At 47.7% G+C, this 22,779-nt stretch overlaps 2 protein-coding genes across 2 annotated transcripts; both read right to left on the bottom strand.

Annotated features, from left to right (window-relative positions):
* Positions 1-4,599: 4,599 nt before the first annotated feature.
* On the bottom strand, positions 4,600-16,684 carry LOC130474697 (IgGFc-binding protein-like). The gene is made up of 5 exons (XM_056846396.1): positions 16,129-16,684; positions 13,682-14,280; positions 10,969-11,533; positions 8,934-9,532; positions 4,600-5,205 (listed from the first exon to the last, which is right to left on the bottom strand). The coding sequence occupies exons 1-5, from the start codon at positions 16,682-16,684 to the stop codon at positions 4,600-4,602; spliced, it is 2,925 nt and encodes a 974-aa protein (XP_056702374.1).
* A 1,691-nt stretch (positions 16,685-18,375) lies between these two features.
* Positions 18,376-22,003, bottom strand: LOC130474696 (sushi, nidogen and EGF-like domain-containing protein 1). Its single transcript, XM_056846394.1, has 4 exons — positions 21,875-22,003; positions 21,356-21,637; positions 19,619-19,756; positions 18,376-18,558 (listed from the first exon to the last, which is right to left on the bottom strand). The coding sequence occupies exons 1-4, from the start codon at positions 22,001-22,003 to the stop codon at positions 18,376-18,378; spliced, it is 732 nt and encodes a 243-aa protein (XP_056702372.1).
* Positions 22,004-22,779: the final 776 nt, after the last annotated feature.

The following is a 22,779-nucleotide window of genomic DNA, read 5'->3' as shown; positions in this document are numbered from 1 at the left end:
TCCCAGAACAGGCCCCTTGTGAGGTAGGTGGGGCTGAGAGAGTTCTGAGGGAACTGTGATTAGCTAAAGGTCCTACAGCAGGCTTCACGGAGAGGACCTTGGTTCACCAGATTAGAGACCACAGTTCATGAGGAGGAGTAGGGAATCAAACCTGGTTCTCCAGATTAGAGTCTGCCACTCTTAACCACTATACCACGCTGACTCTCTAGTTGAAGTTTAGATCTTTTACCTTTATATGGTTCTTTTTAGATAACTATAAGATGTTTAAGGATTGAAAAGACTTTTGAAGAACATCATGTTGGAAACGTGTCAAATGGCTCATTATAATTTGAAAAGATAACTCTTTTTTTTTTTTTGCAGCCCAGCATATATTTTTTTTTCTATTTCCTATCTCAGCTTTCAGGGGTATGGATTAAATTGGCCCCAATGTGATTTAATCAACTAATGCTTGAGATGGCTGATCTAACCATTAAGCCAATAATTCACCTTCAGCAGCATCAACTCACATGGACAGCCTGGCCTCTCTCTAGGACGATGTGAGAACTCGAACGGTTGGTATGAAGCCAGACTTCAACCCGGTAAACAAAGGATACTCGCGGGTTCCTGAAATGTCTGTTTGCGGTCACAACCTGGAAGGAGAAATCCTGAGAGGAGTTGCAGGTGTGGGACACCTTGTAGTCACAAGTACCCTGAAAATGAACCACGGCGCCGTCAAACGTGAAGTAATGTGGATCCCCCGTTATGACGCAGGTGGTCAGCGGACTGTGGCACCCCAACCGTCCCTCTTTTAGGATGCATTTCTGGTCCAGTTGACATTTCGCTCGGAAGCAACGGAAGATGCCATTGGAGCTACAGCTGCATTTTATAGCGCAGCCCGGGAGCCAGATGTGCTCCCCAACCTGTACGGGGAAGACAAAGGGGAGACGGCTGTCAATGTTACAGGTTCCTCATTCAGCCAAACCAAGGATCACTGGAACCTCAAAATTCCTTCCCAGCCTTCGGATGACAAGAGCTTTTCCCTGTTCTGGTCTCCTTTTTGTCTCCCATTTGATTGGTAGAAAGGTGTTAGACTCTCATTTTGCTACCGCTTGATAAGTTCTGGAACTGAGTTATTAATTAATTAATACTGCTACCATTTAGAGGGACAGATCATTGATCATGGCTTATTGTCATTAAGATCAGTCACACTCACGCACAAAAGACACAAGACATTTGTCTTAGTAACAAAAACAATCTTTACTAGATTAACTCAAAGAGTAGGGTTCACTGGGAGATAAAACAAATAATCCTTTCTACATTCTAAGTTTCCTAAGCTTGCCAGAAGCCTCTGGCAGGTGCTAAACTTACTCTCGAGTAGGCATTCTTAAAGGACAAGACTGCCTCGCCATCCTTCTAGGCTGAAAAAGAAACTCAAACTGGATACTGCTTTCACTTCTAAACAAAGGAAAGTAGGAAAGCAGTAAAATGCAGATTGTTAGTGTACGTGACAGCAAACACGTCTGCAATGGTCACTTTGCTGACCACTCGATAATTAACATTAAACCTTGACTGTCTGACATGCAACAAAAGCTCACCACTTAATACCCAACAAAAGGCCAAGAGTAGGTCTTTTTTTAGGTGGTGGCATCCATTCTGTGGGAGGCACTTTCCTACTCAGCCCTTTCCTTCGTACAACATGAATCTCTGGGATTATCTGTCTCTATGGCTGTTTATGCATGGTAGTTTTACCTAAGGTTCATTGATGGCTAGACTTTACACACTTTCCTGTTGGAATCTCTGCACCAGCAGTCACTAGGGTTGCCAGCTCCCTCTTTGCCACTGGCGGGAGGTGTTTGGGGTGGAGCCTGAGAAGGGCAGGGTTTGGGGAGGGGAGGGACTTCAATGCCCTAGAGTCCAATTTCCAAAGCAGCCATTTCCTCCAGGGAACCGATGTCTGTCAGCTGGAGATCAGTTGTAATAGCAGGAGCTCTCCAGTTAGTACCTGGAGGTTTGCAACCCTAGCAGTTGCCAAGCTCAAATCAGGAAGTGTTTGAATCCCCGCCCCTTGAAATGCTGCTTTGTAACTGGTTGAAGTGAGAGAAAAGTTCCCTCCCCCACAAACCCAATTGCTGCATAAAAAAGCATTTTAAGAACATAAAACAAAAAGCGGAACAATCTGAAAAGAGGGGGGAGGAAGAAATCCAAGCCTCAGTTTTAAAAAGACTTTCTTCTGCTCAGAAAGAGCTCCGAGGAAGCTGGAAGTATTTGGATCTCCTCTGGACTTGCTGCTTTGTGATTGGCTGTCAGAGAAACTAAGCTTGTGTGCCACGAAATTTGCCTGTCAAACCACCTTTATCTTGATGTCCATTAAGCCAGAGACTATTCCTGATACAATTTCAGCTTAGGACTGGGGAACCAGCTCGCCTTGTAGTAGCGTCTGTCATGCTCACAGCCACACTCGTCCTGACGAACACACGTGTTGCCACTCTGGAAGTAGCCGTCATCACAGGAACATCCTTCAGAACATACGGGTCCACTGAAGTTCTGCAGCCAAGTTCCTGAACAGAGGCCATGCGCTGGCTTGTTACAGAGTTCGTAGTGACTGTGTGCTGGACAATGTAGAGCTGTATGAAAAGGAAGACAATGGGTTGGAGCCAACCAGCTTTTCCATGGGAGGAAAAGGGAGGAGGGGGTGCCCTTTTGATCACGAAAAGGTCTAGGCTGGGGATCATCGGACAAAAATCATGGCGCTGTAGTACATGCCGGGGAGAATTGGGTGAGGCTAAATGGAAAAGTTGGCTGGATCCAACACAATGAGTTCGTCCTCTGAACATTGCACAGTGAAAGTTGAGGAATTTATTAACTAGAACACTAGGGGGGAAATGTCCCTTATTAATAGGGTTGCCAACCTCTAGGTGGTGGCTGGGGATCTCCCGCTATTACAACTGATCTCCAGGTGGCAGAGATCAGTTCACCTGGAGGAAATGGCCGCTTTGGCCATTGAACTCTATGGCATTGAAGTCCCTCCCCTCCCCAACCCCCACCTCCTCAGACTCCACCCCCAAAATCTCCAGGTATTACCCAACCTGGAGCTGACAACCTTGCTTATTAACTAGATAGGCCAGAGCACCAATACTTTAAAATGTTCCTCCATTTGTGTATTGAAGGCTTAGTTCAATAATGCCAGGGATTGAGCCTAATTTTTTTTGTACGCAAAGCAGGTGCTCTACCACTGAGACACAGTCCCTCCCCTAGACTGGAAGGCTATTTTGCAGAATCTAAGGATTTGGCACCAACCAATAGCAATACGAAGCTAGAATAATCAACCAGAAGAGACCATCGAGATCTGGAGTCACGGGTCATCAACTATTTGAGGTGCTTTTGTGGCTCCGGGAACAAATCCTACCACATGACCAGAGGATAGGGTCGCCAGGTCCCTCTTTACCCCCAGCGGGAGGTTTTTGGGTGGCAGACCTTGAGGAGAGGGGGGTTTGGGGAGGGGAGGGACTTCAATGCCACAGAGTCCAATTGCCAAAGGTGCCATTTTCTCCAGGTGAATTGATCTCTGTCAGTTGGAGATGAGTTATAATAGCAGGAGATCTCCAGTTAGTACCTGGAGGTTGACAACCCTACTAGAGGAAAGTAAAATAATACATGGATATTGCTAGGAGGTATGTTTGTCCCGGGAGGGAAGGGAGCATGGTATAGCCTGATCTTGTCAGATCTCGGAAGCTAAGCAGGGTCAGCCCTGGTTAGGATTTGGATGGGAGACCATAGAGGAATACCTGGGTTGCTAGCAGAGGAAGGTACTGGCAAACCGCCTCTGTTAGGCCATTTATGCAGGGGTGTTTAGCTCGCGATCCCTGCTGGACTGCTTCAAGGCTTCCTTTGCATTATATATGATTTTACCAACCTTTAGAAGTCACTTCGCTCCTGCCTCGTTCTTCCCCCGCAGTTCTAGAATGCTGCTTTATAACAAATTTAAATTCTGCTTCGAGGCAAGAGCGAAGCAAATCCCCGCCATTTCCATGCATAGTCCTAACTTCAGGTTTCTCTCTCCTTGCCTATTCTGGCTTCTCCCTCCTGTGTGTCTGCCCCTCCCGTCCAACCCCTTCCCACAAAGCGAAGCACAAAAGAGGGAGTGAAACGTTCATGAAATGTGCAGGATGACTCCAACCGAAGAGAGGCTGGAAGGCAAGCTCCTGGCAGGGAGCTGTTGAAGAAAGGAGGGGAGGAATACCCAGCTTTGCAAAAGCCCACGCACAGTCAGGGAGCAGTCCCTTTAAGAGCAGAACCGCCCCCTCCAAGTAAACTGCAACAAGGCTACATTTTCAGGGGGAGGGACTCAGAAGCTCCCTGATTCACCAGGGATGCATAATTAATCACAAGGTACTCCTGGAATTTCTTCGGGGGGGGGAGCCCTTATGAATATGACATTTGAGAATTCGGAACAGAAAACTGTGCAGCAAACCAAACGCGAATTTCCCCTGCATAAATGACCACTGTCTCTTGTCTTGAAAACCCCCTAAGGGGTTGCCATAAGTCGGCTGTGACTTGATGGCTCTCTAACACGCACACATTTGTCTCACATCAATGGAGGGTTTTCTCCTTACAGCCACATCATAAAAACGGCAGGTGTAATGCACACTTGAGATACGTGCCACAGAAATCTTTGCTCCTCCAGGCGGAGATCTTTATGTTGTCTCTCTGGCAGGCTGCTGCATACTTCTGAATGCACCGGCACAGGATACGGCTGTCCCCTGGAGAGATGCAAAGGTCAAAAATGCAGTCGGACAAATAAGGCTCAGGATTAATTTGAACGTGGCAAGCGCCAAAGGGTCCTTGGGGGTCCTGGATGATCCAGCAGTCAGATTTGGCCTGGATGAGCCGTTCCCCTTCTGGGCACACAGGATAGGAATCGGAGGCACCGTCGTCACATTCGGGGACTGTCTCCGACTTCCAGACCCCGGCAAGGAGGAAGACTTCCTTCTCTCTGGAGCCATTTGACATCACCAAGTCGTCACCAGCGACACCGTTGAAATTCCCGCACAGCCCACAGGTTTGGCCTTTGTATTCAGGGGGAATGGTGACAAAGAGGCTGTGGTCTAGGTCGAAACTCACTGTCGGACCAAACTCTGTTTTCAGGATAGTATATATTCCATGCTGATAAACAACTATTTTGCCTGCATCGAGATTTACTGGGAGATTCACAGTTACACCGTCAACCTGATTGGGGGAAAAACAAAACCAGAGCAACCATGTAGTAGTAGTAGTAGTAGTAGTAGTAGTAGTAGTAGTAGTAGTAGTAGTAGTAGTAGTAGTAGTAGTAGAAGAAGAAGAAGAAGAAGAAGAAGAAGAAGAAGAAGAAGAAGAAGAAGAAGAAGAAGAAGAAGAAGAAGAAGAAGAAGAAGAAGAAGCAGCAGCAGCAGCAGCAGCAGCAGCGTGTCCAGCGGAGGGTGACCAGAATGGTCAAAGGTCTGGAATCCATGCCCTATAAGGAGAGACTTAGGGAGATGGGTTTGTTTACTCTGGAGAAGGTTAAGGGGTGACATGATAGCCATGTTTAAATATTTGAAGGGATGCCATGTTAATGAGGGAACTAGCTTGAAGTGTAGGGATGTGTCACTGGCCACCAAGACTAGATTAATTCATGCCATCGTATTCCCTATTACTATGTATGGGTGTGAAAGCTGGACAGTGAAGAAAGCTGATAGGAAGAAAATATATTCCTTTGAAATGTGGTGTTGGAGGAGAGTGTTACAGATTCCGTGGACGGCAAAAAAACCCAAAAAATCAGTGGGTTATAGATCGAATCAAGCCTGAACTGACCCTAGAAGCTAAAATGACTAAACTGAGGTTGTTGTGTTTTGGTCACGTCATGAGACGACAAGAGTCACTGGAAAAGACAGTCATGCTAGGAAAAGTTGAGGGCAGCAGGAAAAGAGAAAGACCCAACAAGAGACGGATGGACTCAATAAAGGAAGCCACAGCCTTCAGTTTGCAAGATCTGAGCAAGGCTGTCAAAGAGAGGACATTTTGGAGGACTTTCATTCATAGGGTTGCCATGAGTCGGAAGCGACTTGACGGCACTTAACATACACACACACACACAGCTTGTTCTCGGTTGCTTCAAAGGCTAGGACACGGAGTAATGGGTTTAAACTAAGAGATTCCACTTAAACATAGGAAGAACTTTCTGACTCTAAGGGGGGTTCAACGGTGGAATGCTCTGCCTCGGGAGGTGGTGGAGTCCCTGTCTTTGGAGGTCTTTAAGCAGAGGTAATTGCAACTTTAGCAGTGTAATGCTGCAATCATAGTGTTGGAAGGGGCCATACAGGCCATCTAGTTCAACCCCCTGCTCAATGCAGGAATATATCTTGTAAGCCTTTTTGTTGTGTTTGCCAGCCTTGGGAATAGGGTTGCCAACCTCCAGGTACCAGCTGGAGATCTCCCGCTATTACAACTGATCTCCACCCAATATAGATCAGTTCACCTGGATAAAATGGCCATTTTGGCAATTGGACTCTTTGGCATTGAAGTCCCTCCCCTCCCCAAACCCTGCCCCCAGGCTCTGCCCAAAAAAACTCCCATCGGTGGCAAAGAGGGATCAGGCAACCCTTTTGGGGAGCGGGGGCCTAGGGGAGATGGCCTCCTTAGAGATATTCCAGGCACCTTCCCTAAAATGTTACCTCTCCTTTAAAATATGGAAAATTCTACCCATTTTCTCAAAGCATTCTGACTGTCAAGGTATTAGGATAACTGATGAGTACTAGGCACTTAAATTTACATTTAATGACATTACATTTTAATGTATTATTAGGTAATATGCTTATATCATTTTAAATGTGTTAGGTTAACCAGGAGGCTTACTGCACCATTAATTTACTCCAAATTATTAGCGTGGTCGAACTATGTGGCTTGGCTGTGCAGTCAGATTTCCCCCACGAACCTTGGCTAAATTCATCACTGTATTTACAACTGCCTGTCTGCACTTTCCACCGGGGAGTGTCACATAATTCATGATGTCATGGATGTGCGACAAGCTCCCCTTCCCCACTTTTTTAATTTTTTGCAAACTTCACCCCGGCAGCCTGCAGCCTGGGGACTGCATCAGACCCCCTGCTGTCCCTATAAAAATGTCCACAAGCACATACAAATTGGGACAAGCAGCGTGAGAAGCCGAGCAGAACTTGTACAGGGTTGAGCAAGGGAGACTGCAAGACCAAGCAAGGAACTCTCTCCCGTTGCTGCCACCTTCGTTTGAAAACTGCAGTCCCACAGTCTTCACAGAACTCATTTAATTATAATAAACACTGCACAAAGTTGCTGGTGTGTCTGCAAAGCCCCTGTCCCAGAGGAATCCCTGCTCAGAGAGCTTGCATAACTGCTCTCCAAATTTCTCTGCAACTTTTTTTTTTTAGTTCACTTTAGGCACAGTCGGGTGCCTGAGGATTTATTTTTTAAAAAGCTACACTCAAAGGGACAAAAGACTGCCCAAAGCTGGAAATCATTCCCATCTTACCTTGGGGATATTGCACCGGGAGGAAAACGGGGGTGTGGGGAGGGAAAGAGAAGAGAGAAGCAACTGAAACAATCATTCTACTGCGGCCAGAACAAAAGCAACAAGTACAGCCTCCTCTATAACAACAGAAACAAAAGAGACTGGCTGGAGAATGGGTCGCTTCTTTGCAGGCTTTAAACACCATGCTTGACATCCTGATCCCTTTTTTAAAAAGAAGAGGAATGATCCAACATTACTCCAAGTGCATTTTTTTTAAAAGGCTCAGAAAATGGCCACCGGAGGGAAAAGGGAGGGGACATGGGCTTCACAGTGGGTGTGGACGACAGAGGAGCGGGGGAAATAAACAGCGACTTAAAGCTATCTGCACCTTAGGGGAAGCCGTCTGGGAAACGGAGAAAGGAAAAAGATCGCCTTATAAGCGTTTCTGGAAACCACGTGGATTAAGCGACAATGAAACGGTTCCACCACCAAAGGGAGAGGGGAAGGTGCGATCATGAATCAATAAAACGTCTCAACAAACGTTTCAAACAGTGAGTGCGTTAGCCCTTCCTATTTAGCCTCTGGATATTCTATATTAATTTTCCTCAACCAGTCAGTGAGTGTATCCTTAGCTCCACTCAGCGCAAAACGTCTACACACATGTTGCACATTTCCCCATCCGAATTCTCAAAACTCTGCACGGGGAAACTCTGCATTCTTGAGTTTTGAGAATTTGGATGGGGAAAATGTGCATCTAGAGAGCGGCAAAGCCATGGCAAAACCTCCCATGGAGTCATGGGTCAGGAGGGCCAGGAGGGTGGAAAATGAGACTGGGGGCGAGGCCGTTTTTGTTTTCTCCACACTCCAGTTACGCAGGAGAATCGCTGAAACCGAGCAGCAGTTCTTCCATTTGGTGAATGTAATGGTTAATTTGCTGAGCAATGTTATATCTTTGTGAATCCACCCAAAGGCATAAATCTGCTTAGGACAGCACTGTAAATCTTGGACTGAGAAAAGCACTTTACGTAACACATAATCGATATTAAGGAAATGCTGCCTCACTGCCTAGGATGCCTCTTCTGTACTGATTTTGCTCTGCTTATCTTCTGGCCCCAGGATTTGGTTTGGGGTCTGTGTCTCACTGGGTATCCTCACTGGTTTTAGCCCAAGCTAAGAGCCCAACCAGATAGAGTTCCCAGGTTCCTCGTCACCACTGGCAGGAGGTTTTTGGGGCACAGCCTGAGGAGGGCAGGGTTTGGGGAGGGGAGAGACTTCAATGCCATAGAGTCCAATTGCCAAAGCGGCCATTTTCTCCAGGGGAACTGATCTCTATTGCCTGGAGATGGGTTATAATAGCAGGAAATCTCCAGCTAGTACCTGGAGATTGGCAACCATACAACCAGAGCACCTCTAAAGGTCCTACCTCTGAAGGTTTATTCTGCAAGTCCATTACCTGGATGGTCGCCCGGATTCCCCTCCGCAGAAGTATCTGATGTGTGTTCACTCGGACAAACACTTCTGCTGTCATGGGCAAAGGATCATTAGGCATCTTCTTGTTCTGAACCTCCACCCTAAAGAATGGTAAAGACATCGACGCCCCACACAGTTCAGCAAAGATGTATTTACAGGTGCCCTGAAAACCATAATGATGACCATCAAATGTGGTATAATGGAGAAGCCCCGAAGCCCAGCAGATGCCCTCTGATAGGGCATGGCACCCATAAACACCCTTCTGAGTTCCACAGAATTCTCCAGGACCACAGGACGAATTGGCACATTCAATGGCATGGATGGACCCGCTGCATCTGCAGAAGTCCTGGCAATGTTCTCCTTGCCAGAAGGTTTCCCCAGACAGGTAGTATCGCCCGTTGTGCACGCAGCCGCACTGCTCACGAGGCACACAGTGGATGCCGCTCAGCACAAATCCAGGTTTGCACTGACACCCTTCGAGGCACTTGGTCCAGCAGGGGAGTGGCGTTGCTGGGCCGGCACATGTCGCGGGACAGGAAGGTCCACACAGCAGGTACTGACTGTTGTTATGGCAGTTTAATTCTGAAATGAAAACAGGCCCAGAGGTTTCAATGATGCAGAGGTAAAAGGAGAAAGAAGGCAACTCCCCCCCAAAAAAAATTCAGTGGGGAAAAATACTAGACACATCTGCAATAGGGGAAAAATACTAGACACATCTGCACATTCCAAGAGGGCCTGGAGACTTTCCGGAATTGCAGTTTTTTCCCCCCTGGACTCCTGCTTTATTTTGCTTTTACACATTACCCTTCGGCGATTATATTTAGGAGGACCTTGAGCTTGTTTGGCGGTTCTAGCAGGGGAGCGCAGCTACCGTATACCCTTGACCAAAGAACGGTACACTCCATCTATCTGAGATGGTCATCCTCTTCCACTGAGCACACAGCTTCGGGAGGGATGCACATGGAGCAGTGAGGGAGGCAGAGGACACCCCCCTAGCCATCCGGATCAGCCGAATCAACCCTGGCGATCGATGGGGTGACAGATTTGGCAGCCATTCCTGGAAAGGTTCCCTGGGAGATCTAATAAAATTAAACTTGAATATTTCCCCTCAGCCAAGAACCCTCAAACAACTCGGCTGGTTGCTCGATTTTGTACCCAAGTTTGTAATTTTAGAAAAAGTAAAAAGGTCCTGTTGACACAAAGAGTGATAGAGTTTTAAATTTTCTGGATAGGATTTAAATGTTTAGTATTTGTCAAGGAGAATTTCAAATTGTAAACTTGTGTATAGGTTTATTGGTTATGTTTATCCTGCAGTTTGTGTTTGGTATATACCATGTTTGTTGGCAGTTGCTACATGCGTTTGGTTGTATACTGATCTTATTCCTTTTGTTTATTCCCTGTACCTATTTTTGTGCTGGTCGTGGACCGTAATAAAGTTTTAATGTTAATATCTATTTAACTAAACTAGAATTTAACAACAGCAGAAGGGCATTTACCTTGGCAAGGTGCGGGGCACTTCCTTCTGCCATGCTGGTAGGGAGATTCAAAAAGATCCCTGACTCAGAAAGATTATGTTAATGCTCGATGGGGGAGGTGGAAACTACAGAGCACATGCTTCTGAGATGTCCACATTACAAGGAGGCCAGATCAAAACATCTTCAGACAGCGTTAGTTGGGCTTCTTGATGAATCTGATGCGGCTAAACTGGAATATCTGTTGTCTGATAGAAACCATTGGGTATCCAGACAAGTAGCCAAATTCTGTCTCGGGATATGCAAGACACGGGGGAAACGATATTAAAGCTGATGCAGAGTTTTAAGCCCATTTGACTAGCTCAAATGTTCATGCAGTTATTTTTGTTGTTGTATTGAACGATTGTTGTTTTAATGATGCTTTAACTTTGTAATACTGGTCAAGGACTGCAATAAATTATAACCAATGAATATCAAGGAGGAGATCTCCAGCAACCACCTCAAGGTTGATAACCCTATTCATTGCGTTAGACGGTAACAACTTACCACACTCAGCGATTTCCCTCCACGGATGAATAGAGATGCCACGGCTTTGGCACTGTTGAGCGTAACTCCGCAGGACTTCACACAGAGTCTGGTGGCTTCCCTGAGTAACGCACATGTCCCTCGCGCAGCTCTCCACATGGACCCGAGCACCTGCAGGGCTGTGGCACTCTTTAAATGGGCCCCTCACATCGCCGATAAGCCCACAGTGGTTCTGCGATCTGTACCGGGCTAGTTCCGTTTCGCCGCATACGGACGGGGGTCCGGCGGGTGTGCCATGAGAAGGGCAGCGGGCATCTTTCCAGCTGTTGGCGAAAGTGACCGCATCCGGAACCAGCGAACCGTCGGGGGTCCTGAAATCATCACTCTGGTTCCCATTGAAATTTCCACCAAGACCACAGAGGAGACCAGAGTAGGTCTCGGGAACAGAAACGGATATGTAGTATGACCAGTCATAGGAAACAAGGAGGCCAAAATCACTCTGGAGGAAGACAGAGGAGCCGCTGAAATAGGCAGAGACCTTCCCTGAGGCGAGGACGATGGGCAGGTTAACCAAGATGCCGTTCACCTAAAAGGAAAAGAAAGGCCTGAAAACTAGGGTTTTCAACCTCCAGGTACTAGGTGGAGATCTTCTGCTATTTCCTCTGTAGAAAAGACTATTGACTGTACCTCTTGGACACAGGAAAACATTTCCTGTCATTGAACGCGTCAGTGCACTTCAGTGGCGTTACTCACGGAGTGTGGAGCCTAAGACGTATCTCTGTATTATTCAGTTATAAATGGACAGAGTCTGTAAACATTTGCTTTAACAGTGCACAAACTGTGTTTTTTCTAAGTTCCATATTGATAAATTATTTTGCATACAGTCTATGTGCTGTTCTGTGTTTGCTAAATACCAGGTAATGGCAGACAATTGCCTGCCAATTAAGAGGGCTTGCTGCCACCCCTCAACTGGCTGGCAGGCAGAATCAGGCTAGCTGAAGGAGGGGGATTAACATCACTTTCGGGTTTACCCCGGACATGATGGGGATGCTCTAGCACATTTCTCCAAAAACTCGATGGTTTCCATAGATTTTTTTTGGACAAACGTGCTAGAGCGTCCACGTCACTTCCGAGGTAAACCCGGAAGTGACGTTATTGAGCCGATCACCACCACCATCCCTTCCCAGCTCCAGCACAACAAGGCTCCTGCTGGTGGTGAGGGGGGACCTGGAAACCCTACCCCTCAGGCCGTACAGCCAACAGTGGCTGGCATACAGACTCTCTTCCTCTAAAGATGCCTCAAGGAGTTTGCAAAGTTTTCCTGCCTATCTCTCATTGCTTCAAAAAATCCAGCTGAATTATTCATGGCCTCCGTCAAAGCCATTCTTGTTGAGCAAATTACTTTCGTTGCAGCAATTAATATTTACCCACCTCTTCCAGCGAGCAGATTTCGATTGAACATTAGCGGTTAGACCACAGAGAGCTATCAAGGGTTTACTCAGTAATACAGGCTGTTACGACCTTAACCAAGAGTTACGTGCCTTCCAATATTTTTTTTCAGTACGCATTTGGAAACACAATCTTACGGTGGTCACTGGTCTATCCCACGGCTGCCAGCACAATTTTAGAGAAGATTTTGGACATTTAAAGAAATGCTGTGACAGTCTAATCCTGATTGGGCCTGCAGCACAAGGCGAGGGGCGGGGAGAGATCTTATTACCTCCCATTAAGGTTGCCAACCTCTAGGTTGTGGCAGGAGATCTCCTGCTATTACAACTGATCTCCAGGCAGCAGAGATCAGTTCCCCTGGAGAAAATGGCTGCTTTGGAAGGTGGACTCTATGGCCCTAAAGTCCCTCCCCTCTCCAAATCCCACCCTTCTGCCCCCAAAATCTCCAGGTATTTCCCAACCTGGAGCTGGCAACTTTACCCCTCATGCCTCTTCAAGTACCCAAGGAGCTTTTGGGGGGACTGTTTTGGTACTTGAAAGAAACAAGATCTCTCAGTTTCCCTGTGCCTTCCTTGTGGCATTTTATAAATGGCTAAAATCTTCTCTAAAATGGTATCGACCACTAGAGTTGCCAACCTCCAGGTGGTAGCTGAAGATCTCTTGCTATTACAACTGATCTCCAGCCGATAGAGTTCAGTTCACCTGGAGAAAATGGCCACTTTGGCAATTGGACTCTATGGCATTGAAGTCCCTCCCCACCCCAAACCCCGCCCTCCTCAGACTCCGCCCCAAAAATCTCCAGGTATTTCCCAACCCAGAGCTGGCAACCCTATTGATAGCCATGGGTGAGACCCGTGGTCACCATAATGTTTAGCTTGGCCCTTAAGTGGCCACACTGGAAATCACCGACTAGGGTTGCCAACCTCCAGGTACTAGCTGAAGATCTCCTACTATTACAATTGCTCTCCAGCCGATAGAGATCACTTCACCTGGAAAAAATGGCTGCTTTGGCAATTGGACTCTATGGCATTGAAGTCCTTCCCTTCCCCAAACCCCACCCTCCTCAGGCTCTGCCCCCAAAACCTCCCACCGGTGGCAAAGAGGGACCTGGCAACCCTAGACAGAGATCAGCTCACCTGGAGAAAATGGTTGCTTTGGCAATTTGACTCTATGGCATTGAAGTCCCTCCCCAAACCCCGCCATCCTCAGGGTCCATCCCCAAAAACCTCCTGCCAGTAGCAAAGAGGGACTTCGCAACCCTATCACTGACATACCACATCCTTACCTGCACTTTGCCATACTGGCCTGCCACTACAGTAATGTTCTCCCCGTAGATCTTCAGCTCCACCAGCTGTGCCCAGGAAGCTGCTGCAGAGCCCCGGCGTTGGTTCTCTGCTTTGATGGTGAAGCTCGGCAGCTTGCCAAAGGGGCCGCAGTATTTGCTCAGCGTATATCTGCAGTCTCCTTCGTAATCAAAGGCTACCCCGTCAAAGGTGACGTAATGGGGATCCCCAAAGACCCAGCTGTTGCCGTATTTCACGGGGTAACAGCCCCGTACCCCGTGCACAACTTTGCATATCTCCAGAGTCCTGCAGGCATAGTCCTGGCACTCCATGGGGTGAGAAGGATGCCTACAGGAACAGCGCCTGCTACAGGTATCTGTCAGGATGACCTCCTCTCCCACTTGGTAGTACTGGCCGTTCGCCATGCAGCCGCAACGATTCAGGGGCACGCACGCCCCTCCGCTGAGAATGTGGCCTCGGTCACAAAAGCAGCCCTCTCGGCAGGGCTCGGCGCAGTACAGAGGGGCCGTGGAATCCACGCAGCTGGCCCGACAGGCGATCGAGCAAGGTTCGTAATGGCTGTTCTCGGGGCATGAAATTCCTGGCAGAGAAAGGAAAGACGAGGAGGAAGGATGGTTAGTATTATGTCGCGTGGGCGATACATGAGGCAGGAGGCAGAGATAATAAAACTTTGCTTTATTGTGACTACAGCTATCTAACTCCATGTGCATCGCGCTTATGTGCTCATTCAAACTCTGCTTCCCGCTGCATACATAACAGTTAGCTTCCTGGGTCATGTTAAGAGGGCATGGGCACGAGTGCACATTATGCACAGTCTGCCATTGCTCCATTGGTCGCTGGTTCATTTCTGGGTTCAATGGGGGGGATGTGGGGATGGCTGCCAACTTGGAAGGGTTTAAGAGGGGAGTGGGCATGCTCAAGGAGAGGGCTATCCGTGGCTACTGGCCAAAATGAATCCTCGTCATGATGCATGAGGAGCCCCGTGGCGCAGAGTGGTAAGCTGCAGTACTGCAGTCCAAACTCTGCTCACGACATGAATCTGACCCCGATGGAAGTTGGTTTCAGGTAACCGGCTCAAGGTTGACTCAGCCTTCCATCCCTCTGAGGTTGGTAAAATGAGTACCCAGCTTGTTGGGTGTAAAGGGAAGATGACTGGGGAAGGCACTGGCAAACCACCCCGCAAACAAAGTCTGCCTAGTAAACGTCAGGATGTGACGTCACCCCATGGGTCAGGAATGGCCCGGTGCTTGCACCGGGGACGTTTACCTTTACCTTTACCATGATGCATTCCTATTTTCTACGGTATCAGAGGAGCATGCCTATTATATTAGGTGCTTTGGAACACAGGCAGGATAATGCTGCTTGCAGTCATCTTGTTTGTGGGTCGGCCGTGGTTAGTACTTGGATGGGAGACCACCAAGGAAGTCGAAGGTTGCTACACAGAGGCAGGCAATGGCAAACCACCTCTGTTTGTAACTCTTGCCTTGGGGTCATCATAAGCCAGCTGCGACTTGAGAGCCCTTTCCACCACCACCTTAATCCCCAAAAACCATGGGCAGGATTGCAACCGTACTTATTTGCATAAGTTTGTAGCTGAATTCTGTTAGGTGCCTTTTTGTTTTTATTGTTTCATCCGTTGTTGGTCACTGGGACAATTCTGGCCCATTCCGTAAGTAAAGAATCTAGCCTTCTAACCACTCTAGTTTTCTACATGCAGGGAGCCTTTGGCATGGGGCAGCCTTCAGTCACGGGATGGGACATCTGCGTTTGACAATGGTAGCGGCCAGGAGGGTTACTACGTGTGATTCTTTTAAACTGGACCCAAAGGCCATTTATGCATGGGAGTTTTGCCTGAGGTTCGTTGCTCGCTGGACCCACACTTTCCTGTTGCGAGTCTATGCACCAGTAGTCTCCAAGCTCAAATCAAGTCCCCGCCCATTTAAGTGCTGCTTTGTAATTGGCTGTAGTGAGAGGGAAAAGGTTCCCTCCTCCCCCCAACCCAATTGCTGCATAAAAAAGCATTTTAAGAACATAAAATAAAAAATGGAGCAATCTGAAAAGAGGCAGGGGGTGGAATCCAAGCCTCGGTTTTAAAAAGCTTTTCTTCTGCTCAGAAAGAGCTCCCAGGAAGTATTTGAATGCCCGCCTCTGGTCATGCTGCTTTCTAATTGGCTGTGAGTGAAACCAAGCTTGTGTGTCCCGCACTTTGCCTTATGCACAGAGATTTCACCTGGGCTGAGCTCAGGGGAGAGGGAAGAATCGGGTTAACCAAGGAACGGGAAGGTCCAGGATTTGTGAGGGCTGGCAGTGAGGTCATCTCTAATGGAGGGTAAACTCATGCATAGCTCCAAGCAACAACCGAGACAGACCGGGGGCGAACGTGAGTGAAAGTACCCATGCATAAACAACCAAAGAGACCTTTACTCACCACAGAAACTGTCCGATCTCCACAGCCCAACTGTTATATTGGCTGCTTGACACCATTCGGCATAAGCCCGCAGAATTTCACACAGCACCGTCCGGTCGCCCCCAGACATGCAAAGATTGTACGAGCAGCTCTCCACAAAGCCGGAGGAAGGTAAGACCTGGGAGCAGGCTGCAAAAGGACCGGGAAATTTCTTCAGGATGCCGCAGTAGTCGGGGCCGGAGTAATGGGCCAGTTCAGCGGAAGGACAAGGAGACAGCTCTTGGACTTCCCCACACTGGGATGCCGTATCTTTCACCCGCCAGCTTGCCGCAAAAAGAGTGGCTGATGTTGCTAAGGAGCCACTCGACATTAAGAACTCGTCGGCAATGTTCCCATTCAAAGTTCCACAAAGGCCACAGGTGGCATCCTGGTAACTAGCCGGAACAGCAATCTGCACATATTGGTTCCCGTCGTAGGAAACTTCCACCCCAAAATCAGTTGCTATCTTTGTTGAGAATCCACTCCGATGCACTCGGACTTTGCCATCGAGAAGGGTTGCGGGGAGAAGGGTCTTCATTCCGTTGATCTGGTGCAGCGGGTTGTGAAAACAAAGCAAAAGCAATGTTTTTATATGCCGACATTTCCACTTAAGGAAGAATCAAACCAGCTTATAATCACTTTCCCTTCCCCTCCCCACAACAGACACCCTGTGAGGTAGGTGGGGCCGAGAGAGCTCTAAGAGAGCTGTGACTAGCCAAAGGTCGCCCAGATAGCTTCATGTGTAGGAGTGGGGAAACCAACCCGGTTCACCAGAGTAGCGTCCGCCGTTCATGTGGAGAAGAGGGGAATCAAACTCAGTTCTTCAGATTAGAGTCCACTGCTTCAAACCACCGCTCTTAACCACTACACCACGCTGGCTCTATAACGATAATAGCTTGATTTGATTCCAGCAGCACCTTAAAGACTGACAAGATTTCCAGGGTATACACTTCGAGAGTCAAAGTTTTCTGACAAAGAGTATCTGACAAAGGGAGTCATGTTTTGCTGTCTTGTGATCAGTTGTCTGCCCCCGGAGCTCTCCGGATTAGTCCTATTTTGTCAACATATCAGTTCCCTCTTGCGTCCTGGGTGGTATCATTATTATTAGCAGATCATGATCCAGATTAGAGTCCACCACTCTTAACCACTACATCACGCTGGCTCTCAGAGTAGGGATGTGAGCTCAAGTCTAGATCCTAGTCCAACACTGACCACACTGACTCCATACTGTTGTTTCTGTACTGTAAATCTGAAACCTACCTTGATAACCTTGGGAAAGAAATATTGAATTTCCAAATATACTTATGAAGAAAGAGGAGAACAAAGAAGTAACTGGAAAGGATGGGGAAAGAAGAGGAAGATGTCAGCTGGAAGAGAACCTCATTTCAGTTGACTTACCATGACATGCTCAGTGGTACCTGTAATGATGACTACCTCCTGGCCATAGACCATCATACGTATGTGTTCCATGTGTGGTGTGCCTGGGTCTGACTCTGGTATCAGGATATCTGCCTCCACCTGATAATATTCCAGGTTGTGTTCGTGTGAAGGCATACACATCTGAGACAGCACGTAAGTGCAGGAGCCTTGGAAATGATACAGGTGCCCATCAAAGGTGGTGTAATGCCATCCACTCAGAACTTGGCATGTCGCTCTATGAATTGGCTGGCACAGATGGTAAAAAGAAGCTGACCGGCAAATCTCATCTACTGCACATCTTCCAGCCTGGCACACCACGCCGTGGCCATCGGAATTGCACTGGCATTTGTTTTCACAGGCATTGTCACTCCAGAAGATGGCACCAAATGACAGGAAATTAGCTAGTAAAAGAAAAAGAATGCAAACCCTAAGGATGACTTCAAAGAGCTTGTGGCACTAGCTTAAGCCAGTTCGTACAATACAGACTGCTACACATATTTGCACTGCAAACTCTGCTGAAGAAAGAACTGCTATAAAATTCATGTTTGAGAATGTTCAATGTTAACTTCAGTGGGAAAAAGCTCCTGCAGCCGATTTTGCTGATCCTGTGAATCCTTTAACTAACTATGGTTTGTTGCTACACCTTAACTCTTTCTCTCTGAACACCATATACTGGTACAAAAAAACCCAGGTTCTATTGCCTTCATTCCCTGATTATGAAGCTTCCTAGAGGACTGACCCCTGTTGGCATGGAAACAGATTTCTGGACTAGATAGATCTTTAGCCTGATCCTTCATGGATCATATGTTCTTAATGAGTAGCATTCAATGTACCGTTATACACACAGCCATTGGGCACTGCAAAAACATCTACTTGAAAAACCCAGCGCCCGGGGTCCATGACGTTACTTGTTGAGCTGACATTAATGATGCTCGGAGTCCAAGACCCAGGGATGTTGAAATAGTTTTTGGCATCTCCATTGTTAAATCCAGCCTGAGAAAACAAAGGGGGAAAGAACATAATAAAAGGATGAAGATCCTGTTCGCTGCCTGTAGATAACTACCTTACGTCCTTCTGCACATTTTGATCAGCCAGTAAATCCAGCAGCAAAGCTAGCAGAAGAGTTTGGGTCAGACTAGAGAATCTCTCCTTTTACAGATAAGGGCTGGTCAATTTTGTATTCTCATGAACTTCCTGCAAAACAGTTATTCCACTAGGCCTATAGTTGAGGTCAGCTACGGTTTTCCATCAATGCTGGCCTCCCTACCCCCTCATCCTTTTTTGTGCCTTTGATCTATGTACCATCTGATATGGGGGCCCTGACTGCTTTCTCGGCCCTATAGCAGACCCTGTGTGCATAAAGGAGCGTCATCTGTTGTTTTACCCTGATTTTATGTGTTGTGTGTGTTAAGTGCCGTCAAGTCGCTTCCGACTCATGGCGACCCTATAAATGAAAGTCCTCCAAAATGTCCTATCGTTGACAGCCTTGCTCAGACCTTGCAAATTGAAGGCTGTGGCTTCCTTTATTGAGTCAATCCATCTCTTGTTGGGTCTTCCTCTTTTCCTGCTGCCCTCAACTTTTTCTAGCATGACTGTCTTTTCCAGTGACTCTTGTCGTCTCATGACGTGACCAAAATACGATAGCCTCAGTTTAGTCATTTTTGCTTCTAGGGTCAGTTGAGGCTTGATTTGATCTATAACCCACTGATTTGTTTTTTTGGCAGTCCACGGAATCCGTAACACTCTCCTGATTTTATGGGGATAGCTAAATTGTTTTTATCTGTTGGTTTTACTGTATTTTATCATATTAGTTGTATTGAAATGCTGTTAGCCACCCTGAGCTTGGCTTGGCCGGGGATTGAGGGTGGGGTAAAAATCTAAACAAACAAACAAACAAAATAATGGCCTGGAAGTATGTGTAGTATATATATATATATGAAGTATATGTAACGGTACAAACTGCCCCAAAGTCTTTGGGGGGGGGAGGGTAATAATAAAAACCTGTAACTTTAATAGATTATGGGGAGGGTGGAGTATAAATAAAATAAAATACCTGAGCAGGTGTGCCCCCTAAGCCAGTGAAGGCATCTCCGCCACTTGCTTTCCCGGATGTCCACTGGATGTCCTTGTAGTGCAGCATTATGAAAGACAGTTCACCGTTGGTGGTTAGCACAGCCTGGAACGTGTTCACCTGTACGGAACAAATACCCCAAACAATGGGTAGCCTCTAGGATGAAGGAACTGTTCACAGGAACTGTCACCTACTGGAGGCTTTTATGGCAAGAACCTCAGATACTTTCAAAGATACTTTGCTATTTGTCTTACACAGCGCATTCCTGAGTTTCGGCGTGAGGGAATGGCGTGGAGGACGCGCAGCCATTCCCTGCATGCCGGAAAAAAAAACAAAAAGCCTTTTATCGGCTTTTTCTTTGTAAAACGGGGCCTCTTCGCCCCATAGAGAAAAGCAGGCGCACCTTTGCTCTTCTCTGCACCGGTGTTCACGGGGCGAAAGAGGACAGGGGGCTACCTAATGGCAGCTCCTCCCCCCAGCCCACCCTTGGGACGCCTTCCAGGATGCCAGAACCCCTCCCGGGACGCTGGCGGCGCCTTTTACGCTGGTGGGGTGCCGGCGGAAGGCCCCTTTGGAGTCCCCGGGCAGCGCTGCCACGACAGCGACCAGCATCCGGGACTTCACGCCGGCATTCAGGCCACCAATGCTGGCATAAGTAGCCCGGATGCTGGTGCGGGGGGCCTGGATGCTGGTGTGGAGCCTTCCTGGACTCCTAAGGGCTTTCGCCCTGGAGGCTCAGGAATGCGCAGTTATTCAACATCCTGAACTTTGTCACGCTGAGTGGGTTTTAATAGCAGGTCTTGCTTCAATGGAGTTTGCAGTTTACATCCGAAGCCCTTATTGGTCAGAATCCTATGGATTGGTTCCAGTGATATTTTTCGGGTCAAAAACGGTTCCTAACAGTAAGAGTAAGAAGTTCCAACTAAAGATGGACTGACTCAATAAAGGAAGCCACAGCCTTCAATTTGCAAGATCTGAGCAAGGCTGTCAAAGATAGGACATTTTGGAGGACTTTCATTCATAGGGTCGCCATGAGTCGGAAGCGACTTGACAGCACTTAACACACACACACACACACACAACAGTAAGAGGCATAAAAGATTTAAAACCAGTGACCCAATGTGGTGAAGTGGTTAGAGGGTTGGACTAGGATCTGGGAAAACCCCAGCTCGAACCCCCACTTAGCCAAGGAAGCTCACTGGGTGACTTTGAGCCAGTCGCACATGCTCAGCCGAACCTACCTCATAGGGTTGTTCTGCAGATAAAATGGAGATGGGAAAAAGAAGAAGAGTTGGTTTTTATACCCCAATTTTCTCTCCCTTTAAGGAGTCTCAAACTGGCTTACCGTCGCCTTCCTCTCCCCACAACAGTCACCTTGTGAGGTAGGTGGGGCTGAGAGAGTTCAGAGAGAACTGTGACTAGCCCAAGGTCACCCAGCTGGTTTCATGTGGAGGAGTGGAGAAACCAACCCAGTTCACCAGATTAGCATCCGCTGCTCATGTGGAGGAGTGGGGAATCAAACATGGTTTTCCAGATCAGAGTCCACCACTCCAAACCACTGCTCTTAACCACTGTACCACGCTGCCTTAGAGTCCAATTGCCAAAGCGGCCATTTTCTCCAGGTGAACTGATCTCTATCGGCTGGAGATCAATTGTAATAGCAGGAGATCTCCGGATAGTACCTTGAGGTGGGGAACCCTACTGATGTAAGAGTCCTACCTTGGAGGACAAGGATCCATAGAAAGCCACTCGGTCCCAGGTGGCCACAAAGACCCAGGTCGCCGCGAACGTTTCTCTTGGGAAGTAAACATTGATGTCGGCTGTGACTCTCTGCAACAGTTGCTCCTCCTGGCTCTGCCTGTAGTACACGTCCCCCGTGATGCGGTTGTCGACATCAGCCCAGAACGGGGCAACAAAGGCCCGGCCGTCAGTCAGCGGAAAGGGATCGGGGGTGTACTGGCTGACCGGGTTGTCAAAGGACACCACGCCATTATTGTTCACCTGCGGGAATGAATGAAGAAGATGGAGATGGGTCTGCTGGTCAGGCCGAGTTTGCACAAGCTGCAGAGAAAGAGGTAAAGCCGTTCCTAATAGTGCACTGCTTCAGATGGTAAATGTGGCTCACAGCACCAAATGCCAAATGCCCCACCATCGTAAAAGAAAACACCTCACCAGGATAATACAGTCCAACAAGCGTTTCCCAGCTTGTGAAGCAGACAAGCAGGAACCCGAACTTACGTAAAGAGACTGAAATCTCTGGGCAAAGAAGTAGAAGTTCTCAGAGATGGGGATTTGAGGGGAGGCCCCGTCATCTGCCTTGGGGGTCCTTCTGTCCTGATACTCGGGTCCATATGGGTAGAGCAGCATGTCTGGAAGTAGAATTTAGAGGTCATGGAAGGAGAGTTGGGAAAATACTATGCAGTTTCACAACATCTAGGAAAAAATAGCAACTTTTTAATTTTTTCAGTTAAAAAATTATACACCCCCTAAGTACACTATCAGTATTTTACTTCCTTCCACAAATCAAGTTGTGGCTCTTGACTTGCAAGTGGTAGAAAGTTTCGAGGATGCAGGTAAGTCAGTTACCTTGTGAGCGGAGAGGGTTGGCCTTTATATTAGGGACACTTCCCCACCCCAAAGAAAACAGTATCAACAATAACAGGCAGGGTGCTGTTCCTGTTGGCAGCAGAGGATAGGACTGGCAATAATGGGTATAAATTATGGGTGGAAAGGTGCCAGCTGGATATTAAGGAATTTTTTTACAGTAAGAGTAGTTCAGCAGGGGAATCGGCTACCCAGAAAAGTGGTGAGCTCCCCCTCTCTGGAAGGCTTCAAGCATAAGAACATAAGAAAGGCCATGCTGGATCAAACCAAGGTCCATCAAGTCCAGCAGTCTGTTCACACAGTGGCCAACCAGGGGCCTCTAGGAAGCCCACAAACAAGACGACTGCAGCAGCACCATCCTGCTTGTGGCTGGATGAAGACTTATCAGGGATGCTTTAGGCTGATGCTGCTGGAGAGCCAGTGTGGTGTAGTGGTTAAGAGCAGTGGACTGTAATCTGGAGAACCGGGTTCGATTCCCCACTCCTCCACATGAGTGGTGGACTCTAATCTGGTGAACTGGGTTTGTTTCCCCAGTCCTA

Source organism: Euleptes europaea, chromosome 3 (assembly GCF_029931775.1).
Source record: "Euleptes europaea isolate rEulEur1 chromosome 3, rEulEur1.hap1, whole genome shotgun sequence".
Taxonomy (NCBI): Eukaryota; Metazoa; Chordata; class Lepidosauria; order Squamata; family Sphaerodactylidae; genus Euleptes; species Euleptes europaea.
The sequence above is the reverse complement of the archived record's forward strand: the minus strand, read 5'-3'. Positions and strand labels throughout refer to the sequence as shown.